This window comes from Sorex araneus, chromosome 2, assembly GCF_027595985.1.
Source record: "Sorex araneus isolate mSorAra2 chromosome 2, mSorAra2.pri, whole genome shotgun sequence".
Lineage (NCBI taxonomy): Eukaryota > Metazoa > Chordata > Mammalia > Eulipotyphla > Soricidae > Sorex > Sorex araneus.
Genome location: NC_073303.1, coordinates 42344043 through 42359122, shown reverse-complemented (window position 1 = coordinate 42359122; position 15080 = coordinate 42344043). Strand labels below are relative to the sequence as shown.

At 64.8% G+C, this 15080-nt stretch overlaps 1 protein-coding gene across 1 annotated transcript; it reads left to right on the top strand.

Annotated features, from left to right (window-relative positions):
• Positions 1-874: 874 nt before the first annotated feature.
• Positions 875-11047, top strand: NINJ1 (ninjurin 1). The gene is made up of 4 exons (XM_004620105.2): positions 875-1047; positions 8144-8369; positions 9814-9976; positions 10397-11047. The coding sequence occupies exons 1-3, from the start codon at positions 973-975 to the stop codon at positions 9966-9968; spliced, it is 456 nt and encodes a 151-aa protein (XP_004620162.1). The 5' UTR covers positions 875-972; the 3' UTR covers positions 9969-9976; positions 10397-11047.
• The last annotated feature ends 4033 nt before the right edge of the window (positions 11048-15080 follow it).

The window sequence follows — 15080 nt, the reverse complement described above, 5'->3', positions numbered from 1 at the left end:
CACAGCGGCTCAGAGCAGCCGGGGAGAGAGAACCCAGCCGCCTGGCCCGGCGGCCCTGCGGGAGCCAGGTCTGGACGGAAGATAAAGCGCCGTCGGTGGGCTCTGCGCTCCCGGGCCCGGGGCAGCGGGCGGCCCCCGCACGGCGTGCACCAAACACGGCCTCCTCCAGCTCAGATACACGGACGCCGCCCCACGGCGTGGCTGGCACGGGCCTTGGCGAGAGGGCTCCACCCGGCGCACGCGTGCGCGGGGGTCTTCCTGCGCCCCTTTTGCACGGGGGCAAGGCCGGACGCGCCGACCCACTTTCCAAGTCCGGTGTCCAGGGTGAGCGGTGCGGGGATGGGAGCATAAGAGCCTCCGCGCCCACGGGACGCGCCCCCGGGACGCGCCCCCTGGACGCTCCGGGCACGGTGCCAAGCGGCCAGGGACAGGCTGACTCTCCGCCCGGTTTTCTGGATAAAAGTTTACGACGGGGACACGTTGAGGGCCCAGACCTGCCCACGAACCCGCGGCGAGGACGTCGGGGAAACCCGAGGCCGCGCGGGAGCCCGGAGGGGGGGTGCGCCAGGATGAGCGCGGAGCGGCGCGAGGGGCGGGCCGGGCGCGGGCGGGCCGGGAAGCGGTCCGGGCCGGGGCGGGGCCGGGCGGTATGGGCGTGGCCAGCAAGGGATGGGGCGGAGCCAGCAAGGGATTGGGGCGGGGAGGGGGCGATCCTGTAAGCAGAGGGCGGGGCTTGTAGGTGGTCGGGGGCGGGGCTGCGGCGGGGGCGGGACGAGAGTGGTCCCGGCGACCAGGAGCTGGGGCTTGTGTGTGTCCGGGGGCGGGGCCAAGGAGGGCCTGGCGGCGAGGGGTGGGGCGGGGGCGGGGCGGGGGCGGCCCGGGCGGTGCGCGGCGGGCACGGAGCTGGGCACCCGGCGGCGGTGGCGCGGACTGTCCTCGGACTAGGAGCGACGCGGCCCCCGCGGCCGCACCATGGAGTCGGGCGCCGAAGAGTACGAGCTCAACGGCGACCTGCACCCGGGCTCTCCCGGCTCCCCGGGAGCCTCGGTAAGCCTCCTCCCCCGGCCCCCGGGCGACCTTGGCCCGGCGGCCCGCGCTGACCCCGCGCCCACGGCTCCGCGGGCACCTGTGAGCACCGCGCCGGGACGCCGCGCCCGGGTTCGCACTGCGGGGCGACTTGGGGGCGCCGCGCTCTGCGCCTCGCCCGCGCCACCGGCGGCCGAGCGGGGGTCCCGGGCACCAGGGCCGCCTGGCACCCGGGCAGGTGAGTGGGGGCGCGGGGCAGGTTGCAGGCTGCCGCTGGGCGCCCCGGGCCGCCGTGCCCGCGCCAGGGTGCGCGGCCGAGGTTCCCGGAGTCCGCGCGCGGCCGGCACGGCCGGCGCCTCCTTTCCGGCCTCCCCCGCGCCGCCTCCCAACTTGTAGCCCCCGCATCTCTGGGCTCTCCGTGCCCGCCGTGGGCGGGGAGGTGCCCCGCTCGGCCCCTGGCCAGCAGCGGCAGACGGTTACGTCACCCGGTGTCCACGGAGACCGCACATCCGATATGCATGCCCGGCGGGGCACTGGGCCCCGGTGCCCGCACCCTGCGCGCGGGCCGGGCCGGAGGGCGGGCCCGGGCGCCGCGGTCCCGCCCAGAGGGCGCGGGCAGAGTTGCAGGCCCGGGAGGGTGCGGGCTTTGCCAGATCCTGCGCTTTCCCGGTGCGCGGCGCCCAAGGCGCCTTGCTTGGGCACCGCTGGCTGGCGGCGACTTGCTGACTGCAGACATTCTTTCCTCTGGGCCCCCTGCGGACTGGACCTCCGGCTCTGTGGAGCACTGTTGGGTCTCCATTGCCAGGCCTCCTCTGTCCCAGACGGGAAAACTTGAGATGAGCTGGTCCCAGGTGTAATCCTCTCATCCCGAGGGCCGGCAGGCTGTCCCACGCCAGCATAGAGCAGGAACAGACCAGCCCCGTGGTAAAACCAGCCAATGAATGTTATCTCCATGGCTTAGTCAGGAAGGCTTCCTGTAGGAGGGGGCACCAGTGCTGGACCCTGAGGACTAGAGTGAGTGCAGCCGGTGACTGCACCCCAGGGAAAGGCAGCAGCAAGAGCAGAGGTGCAGAGGTTGGTGCTCAGCACCCGGGGGGTGGGGTGGAGACTTGCAGGGGAGCTTTGAGGGTGGGCAGTCACAGAGGACGCTCAGCAGGGTGGTCTGTGGCACTCTGCTCTCCTCACCTCACCTGGGGCAGTCTAGGGGCCATGCCCTCCACCGTTCCCCACCCCCCAGGACATCTTGTGGTTTGGGCTTGCTCTGTGCCTCAGTTTCCCATCCACGTGAGGGCTGTTGCCTGTGTGCCTGGGGCAGCATGGTTCATGGTGCCCATGATGCCTCCGAGGGCAGCTCTAGGAGCCAGTCAGGAGGGTTCTGCAAAGGCCAGCACTGCCCCGTGGGAGCCCCTGCTGATGCCCCGAGGGCCCACAAGTAGCTTCTCACTCCCTCCTGTGGGTGAGGGCAGGGAGAAGGCTCACTGCCGGGGGGAGGGGCTGGTTCTGTGGACATGGGGCCGCCACATCAGGGCGAAGCAGGCAGGTCAGCCCCGGGCCCTAGCCAGCCCGCTGTGGCCTCTTGCGAAGCCAGGCAGGGGGGCCTGCCCCCTCAAGGCTGGGCTCTGCGACAGGAGTGCAGGTGGTGGGTATGGCCAGGGAGCAGAGCGAAGGGTGGGGAACTGCCCCCCACATGCCACACACATACACACAGATGCACATGCATACACAGATGCATATGCACATACACACAGCTACACATGCACACATATGTGCGCACATGCACATACACACAGTGCACACAGGCACATGCACGCATACAGACATGCATATACATATATACACATACATCCACATAGGCACACAACTCACACAGGCACATGTGCACACGTACACAGACATATATATGTATACACATACATACACAGCCACACATGTGTACATGCACACACAGATGCACACATGTATACATGAACACATATACACATACACACAGACATGCACACACGCTTATACATGCACATGTACACACACACAGAGGCACACACGCTGCGTGGTCACCGCCTGGGGAAGTTTGCTCCCTTTTCCTCGTTTCAGCCACCGCAGCAGATCTCAGGACCCGGGGAGTCCCGGCCAAGTGCCTACAAAGCGACACTGAGGTGTCCAGTGCTGAGCCCACAGGAAGTGTGTCCACACAGCCTGGCCATCCCCCAGCCCAGCTGCCCCGGAACCCCCTGACTTCCTGTTAGCACCCAGACCCGGAGCACAGACCTCTGGGGCACTTCCGGGGCTGGCCGGGAAAAGTTCTGGCAGCACCGGGTGACCCTGGGCCTGTGGATTCCTGCCAAGTCGGGATGGAAGGAAACATGCCCCTCGCTGGTTCTCCTCCTGGAAGGGAGGGTGCCCAGGGCATGGCCACAGGTGCCCAGCTGGCCTGAGGGAAGGGCCTGTGGCCAGGGTCAGAGACAGAGCGTGGGCTGTTCTGAGCTGTCCTTGGACCCGAGACTTCTTCTCCAGGCACCCCCTTTCCCTCCTGGCTGCTGCCCTGTGGCGTCAGTCACAGATCCTGCCCTTTGGGGGAGAGCCGGCTCGTCTCGAGAAGGGGACTTCCCGCCAGGCCGCACTGGGAGGGGGAAGGGGCAGGGCCCCAGGTCTCCTGGCCACTGGGAAGTTCCCCTGGCCCTGCTCATCCTGCGGTCCTGTGTGAATGCATGTATCTGCACAGCCATATGTGTGCATGTGACCCTGTGTGAGTGTCTCTGTGTGTGCACGATCCTGTGTGTATGTGCATTCATGTGCATGGTGCTGTGTGTGTCTCCGTACGTGACCCTGTGTGTGTGCCTGTGGCCCTGCATGTGTGTGCATGTGGCCCTGTGTGTGTGCATGTGGCCCTGTGTGTGTGCATGTGGCTCTGTGTGTGTGCATGCTACCCTGTGTGTGCATGTGGCCCTGTGTGTGTGTGCATGTGGCCCTGTGTGTGTGTGTATGTGTTTGCGTGTGCGTGCGCTCCATGTGCGGATGAGGAACCCACAGCAGGCGCCAGTGGGCAGCAGTCCAGGGCTGCTGAGGGGCTGCTGGCAGCCGCCCCCAGTGAACTTGCAGTGAAAGGGGCTGGGAGGACCCCGGGTGGGACTGAGGTCAGAGCAGCCTGGGGCCTGGTGGCATTTTAAGGGGTCAGTACAGGCCCAGGTACCCCCGGGCCCTGCAGGGGCGGGTGGCGTTGGTCCTGAGCTTTTCTCCCAGGGCTCCAGTGGAGCCATGAGCAGCCCCAGCCTCTGGCATCCAAGCCTGGGGGCACCATGCAGGCCTCTGCCCACCCCTGCTGTCCCCTCAACGCGCGGCCCAGTGCCCCTGGGGCCCACTGCACTAGCATCTGTCCATAGCTTCGGTCTCCAGTCCACCCCGTGAGTGCTCTGCGCAGAGCAGGCGCCCCACGCTTCCTGCAGACTTCCAGGGAAACGCCCTGAGCCACTGCCCAGCTCTCTGGGGAGTCCACGGACCCAGGGCCAGCCTGCTGTCACTGCTCCCTGCACCACCCCGGTCACTGGCAGAGGCCCGGGCGGCCGTGCCCAACACAGTTCCTGGCAGCCAGGTGGGCAGGACACCAGGCCAGGCCCTGGAGGCAGGCTCCCAGCAGCCTGCAGCATGGGGGCTTTCCCAGATGGGGCTTCTGGGGACTCTACCAACAGTGCTCACTACCAGGAGGCTGAGTGCAGGGACTGGACTGGGATGAATGTCTTCCGGCTCCCTCCAGCCTCCTCCTGAGGAGTTCTGCTGTTTGAAGGTTCTAGTACACAGTACACAGACACACAGACACACACACACTACACATATACAGACACATAGCACACACACATGCAGAAACACACACATGTATGCACACACGCTCCACATGTGGCTCACACAATGCTCTCCATGCACACACATGCTCCACACGTGTACACACATACACAGACACACATGTGCACACACAGACACACACACATGTTGTGGGAAAGGCTGATCCAGTGCTCAGCAGCACTGGCCTTCAGAGCCAGCAGGCTGGCCTTGTGTTCTCTGGCCTCCTCGGTGAGTGGAGGCAGCAGCACCCCTGCAGGGCTCGGGGAGCACCTGCTGGTCCATCATCAGAGCACAGTGGAGGGGGCACGGTCAGCCCCGGGACTCAGGACTGGAGGCCCCGGGTTGTTTCCCCTGCTGACTCACAGGCAGGTAACTACCTGGGCCGGGGGTGTCCTGAGCCAGGAGAGCGCAGGGGCCTCCGAGGCAGCGGTCAGACCCCTGAGAGCTTCCCCCAGGGCTTGCTTCGAGCCCCTATGGCACGTGTGGGACAAGGCCTGGAGAGAAGCCAGCCTGTCTCTGAGCCGTGGTCTCGGCACCCGAGTCCCAGCTCGGACCCCCTGGGCTGCGCCTGACTGCAGCCAGACCCTCGCGAGACTGACCTCGGTTTGCCCACCGTGAGTGGCTCGGAGGGCAGGAGGCTCCCTGAAGGCTGGCTGGGGTGGGGGGCTATGCTCGGGCCCCGAGGGCGAGGGACCCCACTGGTGTCACTCATGGATGATGAACCGTGGCCCGTGGAAACTGTTGAGGGGAGCTCAGGATAGAGGGAACCACCCTCCTTCCCGGCCCCCCGGAGTGCCTGTGACTATGGGTCTGTGCGTGCTGCCACTCAGCTGTGTTTGTGTGTGAGCAGTGTGGGTACCCCTGACCCATGTGTCTGCACAGGTGTTCATGTGCTGGTGTGTAGGTGATGCTCGTGTGTGGCTGGTGTGGAATTGTGTGTGCATGCGTGTTTATATACATACACAATGTCATACACACAAGGTACATGTATCCTGACATGTCTGTGTCCCAGGTGGGCACTCTTCCCAAGGCCCCGGCTTCACTATTTACTCCGGGACCAGAATGAGCACTGGAAGGAGGGTCTCGAGGGAAGGCAGTCTGACAGTGCCTCCGTTTGTGAAGCATGAAGTATACTGAGTGTCTAGGGGCATGGGGTGTGCAGAGCTGTGGCCTTGCCGAAGTGGGACAGGGCTGTCCTCTGTGCCAGTCAGCGGACAGGCATCCCCGGGACCCTGGAAACAGCTGCTGTTCCCAGGGTGAAGGCAAAGCTGAGGCGTGGTGGGATCTGAGTGTGTGAGTTAGGTATGATGTGTGAGTTGGGTATGAGCGTGTGAGTTGGGTATGAGTGTGTGAGTTGGGTATGATGTGAGTGTGTATGTGAGTGTGTTTGTGAGTGTGTGTGTGTGTATTGATGCCAAAAAGCACAGCTGGCCCCATGCCCAAACAGGGGGCTTCCGTGGGGCTCCTGGGTTTAAATGCTTCTACCTCAGAGCTGGAGCCGTAGTATTGCAGGGGAGGCATTTGCCTTGCATGCACGCGGCTGGCTGAGTTCAATCCCTGGCACCCCTGTGGTCCCCCTCAAGCCTACCAGGTGTGATACCTGAGTGCAGAGGAGAACCCCTGAGCACTGCAGGATGTGGGCCTAAAACAAAAAAACAAAACAAACAACAAAAAGGCACCATTCAAAAAAAAAAAAAAAGCTGGAGAGTAAGCATGGGTGCGGGGCGCTGCCTTGAACGCAGTGACACAGGTCTGGTCCCTGGCCCCCCATGATCCCTGAGCTCCACCAGGCAGAGTCAGGAGTAGGCCTCGAGCACGGCCCAGGAGCAAACAGAAAACAACCAAGCAGAAAGTCACGGGGCGGGCGGGGGCGGTGCGGGGAGCTGGGCCGTCCGGCTGCGCTGTCCTGGCTGTGTCCGGTCAGTCTCAGCCTGAGGGCCGCAGCTTCCCGGCCTCTGCGTCCGGGTGCGACAGCTGCGGCTGCAGGGAGCTGGCGCCTGTGTGCCGGCCTGCACCCGCCTCCTGCATCTTTCATGAGCCGAGAAACAGAACCTTCCCAGCGGGCCCAGGAGGCGCAGAAGCCTGTGGGTCAGGCCCAGGGGTGCCGGCTGGTCCTGGGGGCCCGGGGAGGGACCCAGTGAGGAGGGCCCCGCGGCCGGGCCCAGAGAGCTGCCTTCGGCCCTCTGCCTCCCCAACACTCTCTGCTTCTTCAGCCCTGTCAGCTGAGTAAAGCCACCAGGGCTTCCTGGAGGCAGTGGCCACTGCCCCGGGCCAGGAGCATGGAGGCACTTAGAGATCCAGAGAGCCTGGCCCAGGGGCCTGGAACCGTCTCAGCAGAGGCGAGAAGAACGTGCTAGGACGGCGTCGCTGTTTCAGGGGTGCTGGGACGAGGGCCGGGGAGATCCCGAGTGAGGCCACAGGCCAGCTTCCCGGTGCCGGTGCTCCAAAATGAGGGGTGTCCACGGGGCGGTGCTGCCCAGCCTTGACCGGGGGGCTGCTTGCATGGTGTACATTTAGCTCCAGACCCTCCAGAAGGTTCTCCTTCTGTCCCTGCAACTTTTTAAATTTCAATCAAACCTCAGTAAAGTGGCTAAATGATTTTTGTTTTTCCATTAAAATGAAGGGGCTCGTAAAGCCCATGTCGTGCTTTTTCGAGGCTTGGGCTCCATCCACATCCTGTACACACCCCTCTGCCCCCCTCGCCCCCAGGTCCGGACCACCCCCCAAGTCATTCTTGAATTGATGTAAACAGGAAGTGAAAAGTATCTGCGTGTTTGGGGCCTCCGTAGAGCATCTGCATGCCTGGCTGCACCCCAGGTCTGAGTCTGGCATGTGTGCAGACCCCCGGCATCCAGCTCGCGGCCCCTCTCACTTCCCGGCCTGGAGGGGAGTGGCCAGCCCAGCGGCTAAGTGGGAATCGGCCTGGGGGGCCCCAGCTGTTCCGCCCAGGCTGTAGCACCATGTGCCGAGGGTGGGTTTTGCTTCCTTCCTGCTCTCGGGCCTGACCACAGGCTGCAGGACTCTGTCCTTCCTGGCACCCCCTGGCTGAGGGCAGTGGGGAACATACCTGTGCACACACACATGCACATACACACACACACACGCACTCACATATACACACACACATGCACGCACGCACATACACACACCTACACACATGCACACACATATACTCACGTGCGCACACACACATGCACATACACACACTCGCACTCACACACATATACATACACATGCACACACACACGCACCAGCCCCCCACATAGACCTCTGCCCTCTGCAGCCAGTTCGCTGGGGCCGGAACCGGCCCATCAACGTGAACCACTATGCCAACAAGAAAAGCGCGGCCGAGAGCATGCTGGACATCGCGCTGCTGATGGCCAACGCCTCTCAGCTGAAGGCCGTCATCGAGCAGGGGCCCAGCTTCGCCTTCTTCGTGCCCCTGGTGGTCCTCATCTCCATCTCCCTGGTGCTCCAGATCGGCGTGGGCGTCCTGCTCATCTTCCTGGGTACGTCTGTCCTGGTGGCCCTGCTGCCCTCCCCCGAAGGGACCATCCACTGCCCTGCTCCGAGCACGGGGGTGGGGCAGGGGCACCAGGCCCGTGTGGCTCCTCCCTAGGCTTCAGTCTTTCCACTGCCCACACAGGGACACAGGAAAATTTCCCAGACTCACTTAGAACTGACATGCATTGGGCAGCTACGTGTCCATCGAGGGCTGCGTGGCTGTCCTGTCCCCAGGCGATGCTAGCTTAGATGTGTTGTGGGAAGGTCAGGGAGATAGCACAGCAGGGGGGTCGTTTGCCTTGATGCAGCTAGCCCGAGTTCTATCCCCAGCATCCCAGGTAGTCCCGTGAGCACCACCAGGAGTGATCCCTGAGCACAGAGCCGGCGTAAACCATGAGCATTGCAGAAAGTGACCCCAAACCAAAAACATAAAGGGAGAGAGTAGACTACGGTATAGAGAAAAGAATAGATTCACTGCACATAAGTAATATTTGAAATCAGACAATAAAATATGTGGAGGAAATACTTACAAAATTTAAGGAAAGAGCAGATGACCACACATGAGAGTTGGGAAAAGTAATGCTTCATTCCCTACGGGTAGCGAACCTAATGGAAGATCAATAAGCCAATATATTTGAGCAGCTTTTCCAGATGGGCAGAACGTAGCAGAGATGGTGCTTGAAAAGGACGTCATTGCTCTAAAACAACACTTCCAGGGGCTGGGCTGATGATGCCGGGTGGAAGGTGCTTACCTTGCGAGTGGCCGACCCTGGTTCCATTCCTAGCACCTCAGATGGTCCCCTGAGCTCACCAGGCAGGACCCCTGAGTGCAGCTGGCTGTGACCCAGAAAGATGTTCAGGAAAGCTGTGTCATGGTCCTGGGTCTGTGTCATGGTCCTGGGACTATCACCTCCTCCAGCTTCCTGAACTTCTGGGTCTCCCTGACCCCTCTGTGAAGTGACCATGAGGCTCGGGGTCAGTGCTGGGTCACATTCAGAGACCCAGCCACTGGAGCTCTGGTGCCCCCGGCAGTCAGAGAGGAGCCTGGCCAGGGGCACCGTGTCCCAGGAACAGGAAGCAAGCCCAGGGGTGGTCTGCACCTTTATTTATTTATTTATTTATTTTGCTTTTTTTTGGGGGGGGTCACACCCAGCAATGCTCAGGGGTCACTCCTGGCTCTGCACTCAGGAATTACCCCTGGCAGTGCTTGGGGGACCATATGGGATGCCGGGGATCGAACCTGGGTCGGCTGCGTGCAAGGCAAACGCCCTCCCCGCTGTGCTATCGCTCCGGCCCCTGGTCTGCGCCTTTAGCGAGGCCCCCGGCCACGGGCGCAGGGCTGGGGTTGGGCAGGCTGTGCAGGCGCGGCGGGCCTCTCTGGGGATAGACAGCACCCCGAGTGCCGCCCCCTGCGGGGTGGTCAACCCAGTTCATCTCTCTCGCCTCCAGTCAAGTATGACCTCAACAACCCCGCCAAGCACGCGAAGCTGGACTTCCTCAACAACCTGGCCACGGGCCTGGTCTTCATCATCGTCGTGGTCAACATCTTCATCACTGCCTTTGGTGTCCAGAAGCCCCTGGGGGACGTGGCCTCCCGGCAGTAGAGGCCCAGGTGAGCTGGCGAGGGGCCCACCATCTGCCCAGAGGGTCCGTGCTCTCTCTCGGGTCCCCACCTGGCGCTCCGTGGCCTCGGGCATTGGAGGGGCCAGGGGACCCCGGGACTCTGCCTGCCTGCAGGGACTCCCCCTGTCCTCGCCGCTGGTATGCAGGACCCATCAGGCTGTGCCACCAGCCCAGTGGCCTTGGCCCAGTGTGGGTCCACGTCCTTCACTCCCGGGGGTGCCCCGGAGGCGGCCCAAAGCTGCCTGTGCAGTGGACATAAGGAGGGTCACCAGCCGCTCCTGGCCGGTGGGAGCACCCAGGAACTGCGACAAGGTGCTGTCCCACAGAGCCGGACCCCCACAGCTCCCGGCTTCCGGCGCTGCCCATTCTGTGCCCCGACGCCAGCTGTCCCGTCTGTTCTTCACTGCAGAGCCCTGACCCAGGAAGCCCTGCCGACAGGAGTCGTGGACACCCATGAACCTCTGAGCGCACGTCCACCACTGTCTGTGGCAGCATTGACCCTGACGGTGACGCAGGAGACTCCAGCACTGACCGTCCTGGGCCCGGGAAGGCGCCCGCACTTTCTCCTCTCCCTCTGCAGATGCCTCCCAGGCCCACATGGGGTGCCACCCCCGACACCCGGGACCCTCGGCCAGCCTCTGGACTGCACTCGGGGTTGTGCCACCTGCAGTCAGGCTGCTCCCGACACCGGCCTGTGTCCTGGAAGCTGCGCCCAGGGGGAGCCCGGCGGGGCCCATGGGGCAGCACGTCAGAGCTGAGGACATGAGGGGCAGGGCAGGCCGCGGGCCCAGGACATTTCCAGAGAGACACGGACGCCTGTGTCCTGCCCGGCCTGGCACGCAGCACCCTGGGGACCTGCCCTCTCTGCCTCTGACGCTTTCTCGGCCCCAGCTGTGGCCGCCAATCTGTGCCTCACGACTGGGCTGGTGGCCCCAGGCCCGGCACACGGTCCCCACCAGCACGTGGGGGCTGGGCCACTCGCCTCCGGAGCCTGAGCCCCCATTTTTCTAAACCCGAGTGACCAATAAAACCGAAGCTTTTTCTTGCACAGTGCTGAGGGCCCCCTCCCCCACCCCGGGCCCCTCGGACCCCACCTGGCAGCTTCGGGCAGGACGGGGGGCACCGCCAGGGGTGTCTGCACACCACCACCCCGTGTGTCCTTGGACACTCAGCCCAGTGGCTCATACCAGCCCCTCACAGGAACTTCTAAGACTCACCGGCTCCCTCCGCACCGTGCGCCAGACCAGCGGGGAATGGGCCAGGGCTGAGATTCTGCAGAGACCCCACTGGCGGGGGGCTGGGGGTACAGGGAGGTCCCAGTGCCAGGAGCCGGTCCCCATGAGTGCATCACCCCCGCACCGCCAGACTCTGGCCCTGACTGGCCCTGCCCCGGTCCCGCTCACCTTGCCCACCCCCTCCCCGCCCTGTCAGTCAGCCCCAGGACCCGCTCACCCTGCACTGTACCAGTGGACACTGCCAGTGTGACCTGTGTGAGGACCGGCTGGCGGCCCAGGGGTCCCGAGCCTGACGCTTCGTTCCTCTCTCAGCCCAGACACCGCTGTGGGGTGCGGGGTCCCCGCCTGGCTGGGCCCCAGTCACCAGACCAAGCTGAGTGTGGGGAATCCCGGGGACACGACATGAGGGTGGTGTGCCACACACAGTGCCACCAGCCTCCAGACTCACCTCTGACCTCCCTGATGCCCTCTGACCCCAAGGCTTTGGCAGACACTTCTGCTCTGTGCTGGTCAGACCAGTGCTGGGCCTCCCTGTGGCCGCCTTTACTGTCACCGTCACCGCACCCGGCAACCGTCCTCTCCACGCACACGCCCCAGAGGCTGTGTCCAAGCCTGAGCCCACCAGTCCACCTTGCCCGATGCGGAAGGTCCCCTGGGACGAGGCTCGGAGTGGGGGAGGAGCCGGGCCTTCTGGGTGCGCCTCCCCCCTCGGGCCCTCTAGCCTCAGGCCCTCTCTCTCCCTCACGTGTGCCCAGCAGGCGTCCACGGCCAGCAGTGGTCCCGCAGGTCCACTCAAGTCACTGCAGCCAGGGGCAGATCGCACGAGCCGTGCCGGGGCCAGCTCCCGGTGGGTGCAGGGCTGAGGGGAGGGGCTCGGGACCACCCTCCAGGACTTGGGGCCTGTGCTGCCCACTCGAAGCCGCAGGAGCTGGCTGGGAGGGCGGGGGTGGGCGGGGGCCAGGCCTACAGAGCAGGCTGGGGGGGCTCTGCCAAGCCCCCGGCTGAGGGCTGAGGACAGAGCAGCTCCGGCCGTCATGGGACCCACATACAGTCCCGGACACCACACGCCAGCTGTCCCATGTGCGGTCAGGGTCCGAGGCTTCTGTGGTCGGTTATGTGGGTACTGGGGGGTGCTGTGTGGGTGATATGGTCGGGTGTATGGGTGCCGTGGTTGGGAGCGTGGGTGCTGTATGTGTGCCTGGGTCCTGTGGCCGGTTACTCGGGTACTGTGGTGGGTGGTATGGGTGCTGAGAGGAGTGGGTGCTGTGGTCAGGGTACATGAGTGCTGTGGTCGGGTGGGGGTGCTATGGGGGGTGTCGGTGCTGTAGTCAGGTGTGGGGTATTGTGGGTGGTGAGATGGTCTGGTGTGGGGGTGCTGTGGGGGGTAGGGTGCTGTGGTTGGATTGTGGGTGCTATGGGGGTTGTAGGTACTGTGGTCAGGTGTGTGTGTGCTGTGATCGGGTGTGTGTGTGCTGTGATCGGGTGTGGGGGTGCTATGGTCCAGTGTGGGGGTGCTATGGGGAGTAGGTGCTGTGGTCGGGTGTGGGGTGCTATGGGGGGTAGGGTGCTGTGGTCGGGTGTGGGGTGCTGTGGGAGCCCCACACCCCTCACCCCAGGGCCCACCCTCCAGGGTGGAGGCAGGACCAGCCAGGTTGGGGGCCCTGCCCTGGGACTGTCCCCCACCCATCCCTCCTCATCAGGTCCCTCTCCCAGGGCTCTCATCAGCTCACTGCCCGTGAGGGTCTCTCCGGAGGGGGCCTGTGCCCAGGACGGCCAGGCCAGGCCGGTGTGAGTGGAGAGACCCCTCCACCCAGGAGTCTGCCTCCCACAGTGTGGAGAACCGCTGGTGGCCTCACCACAGCCAAGGGACCCCGTGAAGCCCCAACCTCCCTCTCCGCTGCTCCGTGGCAGACCCACCGCCTGGGCGACCCAGCCGCCGAGTGCGGGTGGGCAGGGCCTGCTGAGGGGCCACACCCACACCCACCAGGATGGACCGGAAACAACACCCCAATTCCAGCAGCGTCACCCTCGCTTGTGCAATGCACAGCTGCGGCTTCCCCCTGTGACCCGGGTCACGTCTCGGGGTGGCCCAGAGGACAGCAGCCTCGTGACCCCAAAGCACAGACTCAGCACTCCCCCCCTGCCTCCCCCCGACGCTGTGTGCCTGTCAGCCCCCCCACGCCTGTCTGTCTCCGCGGGGGGGTCCGCCCAGTGCAGGACACGCGTGGAGGCTCCACCCGGGTGAGTTTGCGTGGGCTCGGGTGCTGCACTGGGTGGGCGTCACGGGCTCTGCCCCCCTCGGGGGCCGCCTCCTGAGCCTGGAGCCCAGCGGCACGGTGACGAGCAGCCCGAGGGCGACTCCCAGGAATGGCGCCAAGTCCCATGGGGGCTTGTAACAGGTGGGGGGCTCTCGGGGGAGGCTCTGGGGGTCCGTGTTCACCCCACACAGCTTGGGGGTCCCTGTGGTCACAGGGTGGTCCCATTAGCTGGGCCTTCAGCAAAGCAGTGTGCTGTGACCGCGGTTCCACAGCCGTTTCAGGTAAACTGAGGCTGGAAGCCTGGACCGTGCAGGGTCACAGACAAGGGGCGGGGGCAGGGACTTCAGGAGGACCAAGTGGAACCCCTGTCCCTGGCCTGAGGTGGGGAGACCCTCACCCGGGCCGCAGTCAGCCTGTGGCCCCAGAGCTACGCCCAGCCCCTGCGCCAGCCTCGGCCGTGCCAGCCCAGCACTGACCAGGCCTCTGTGTGGGCACACACAGGGCGCTCGGGCCTTGACTGGCTCCTGTGTGCCATTAGCGTGTGCGTGCTGGTGCTGTGCATCTGTGTGTGTGTGTGTGTGTACGTGTGTTCCCATGTGCATGTGCACGCATGGTGGTTATGAACCCCCTCCAGGGGCTGTGTGGCCCTGGCTCCATGCCTTGGCCACTCCCTGTGCCCAGCGTCCCCCACCCCAAGAGGACACAGCTCCGGGAGGGGCAGCAGAGGTGAGCCCCCGGGTCCTGTCCCACGTGCGCGCTCACGCTGCCGCCCAGCCAACCCAGCCGGGATCCAGAGCTGAACGGCAGGTGAGCCAGACAGACTTCCTGGTGGAGGTGGGGGTGAGGGGTTGGGGGGTGGGGCCAGGCTAAGACCAGAGCCCCACACCGCGCGGGAGGAGGGGCTGCGCAGGCCCCCACTGCAGCACAAGGCAGGAGTCTGTGCCCAGGGCCAGGGCAGCACAGGGGGGCCTTAAAGTTTTAGAAGGTTCTGAGGGGTCAGGGACAAGGCTTCCTGTCCTCAGCTCTAGGGCCGGCAGCGATGGGGTGGGGTGGGGAGCAGGGGCTGGTGTCCACTCTGGGGACCCTGCAGGGGAGGCAGGAGCTGTGGCCCAGCGGCCCAGTGCCCCCCCCTCACCCCCACCGGCCAGCTCCTCCTTGCCTGCCTCTGGCCAGAGGAATCATGGCCCCCACCTGCCAGGCCACCCAGGTAGGTGGTGGACGGTGATAGGAACCGGGATGGGTGAACAGTGTCCCCAGCAGGTGCGCGGGCGCACGCTGGGGTCTGGCCAGGGGAGGCCGTACCGGGCAGAAGCAGCAGATGGGCCTGGGGGACGCCGGGCAGAGGTTCCCCCAGGTCAGGGGACAGTGTGGGCAGCACAGACAAGGGACATCCAAGACAGTGAGAGGGGAGAGGGACACGAAAGACGGCTCTCGGGGGTAGGGGACACTCAGCAGTGGTGTGTCTGAGGCCAGGGAGGGACAGCGGGGGCAGGGTGGCCACGGCCTACACGGGATCCGGTCCAGGCTGGACACAGCCGAGAGCCCTGGGATGGCCTGAGCTGGCGGCACCATCCGGGCCGCGGGAAACACCTGCAGCGCC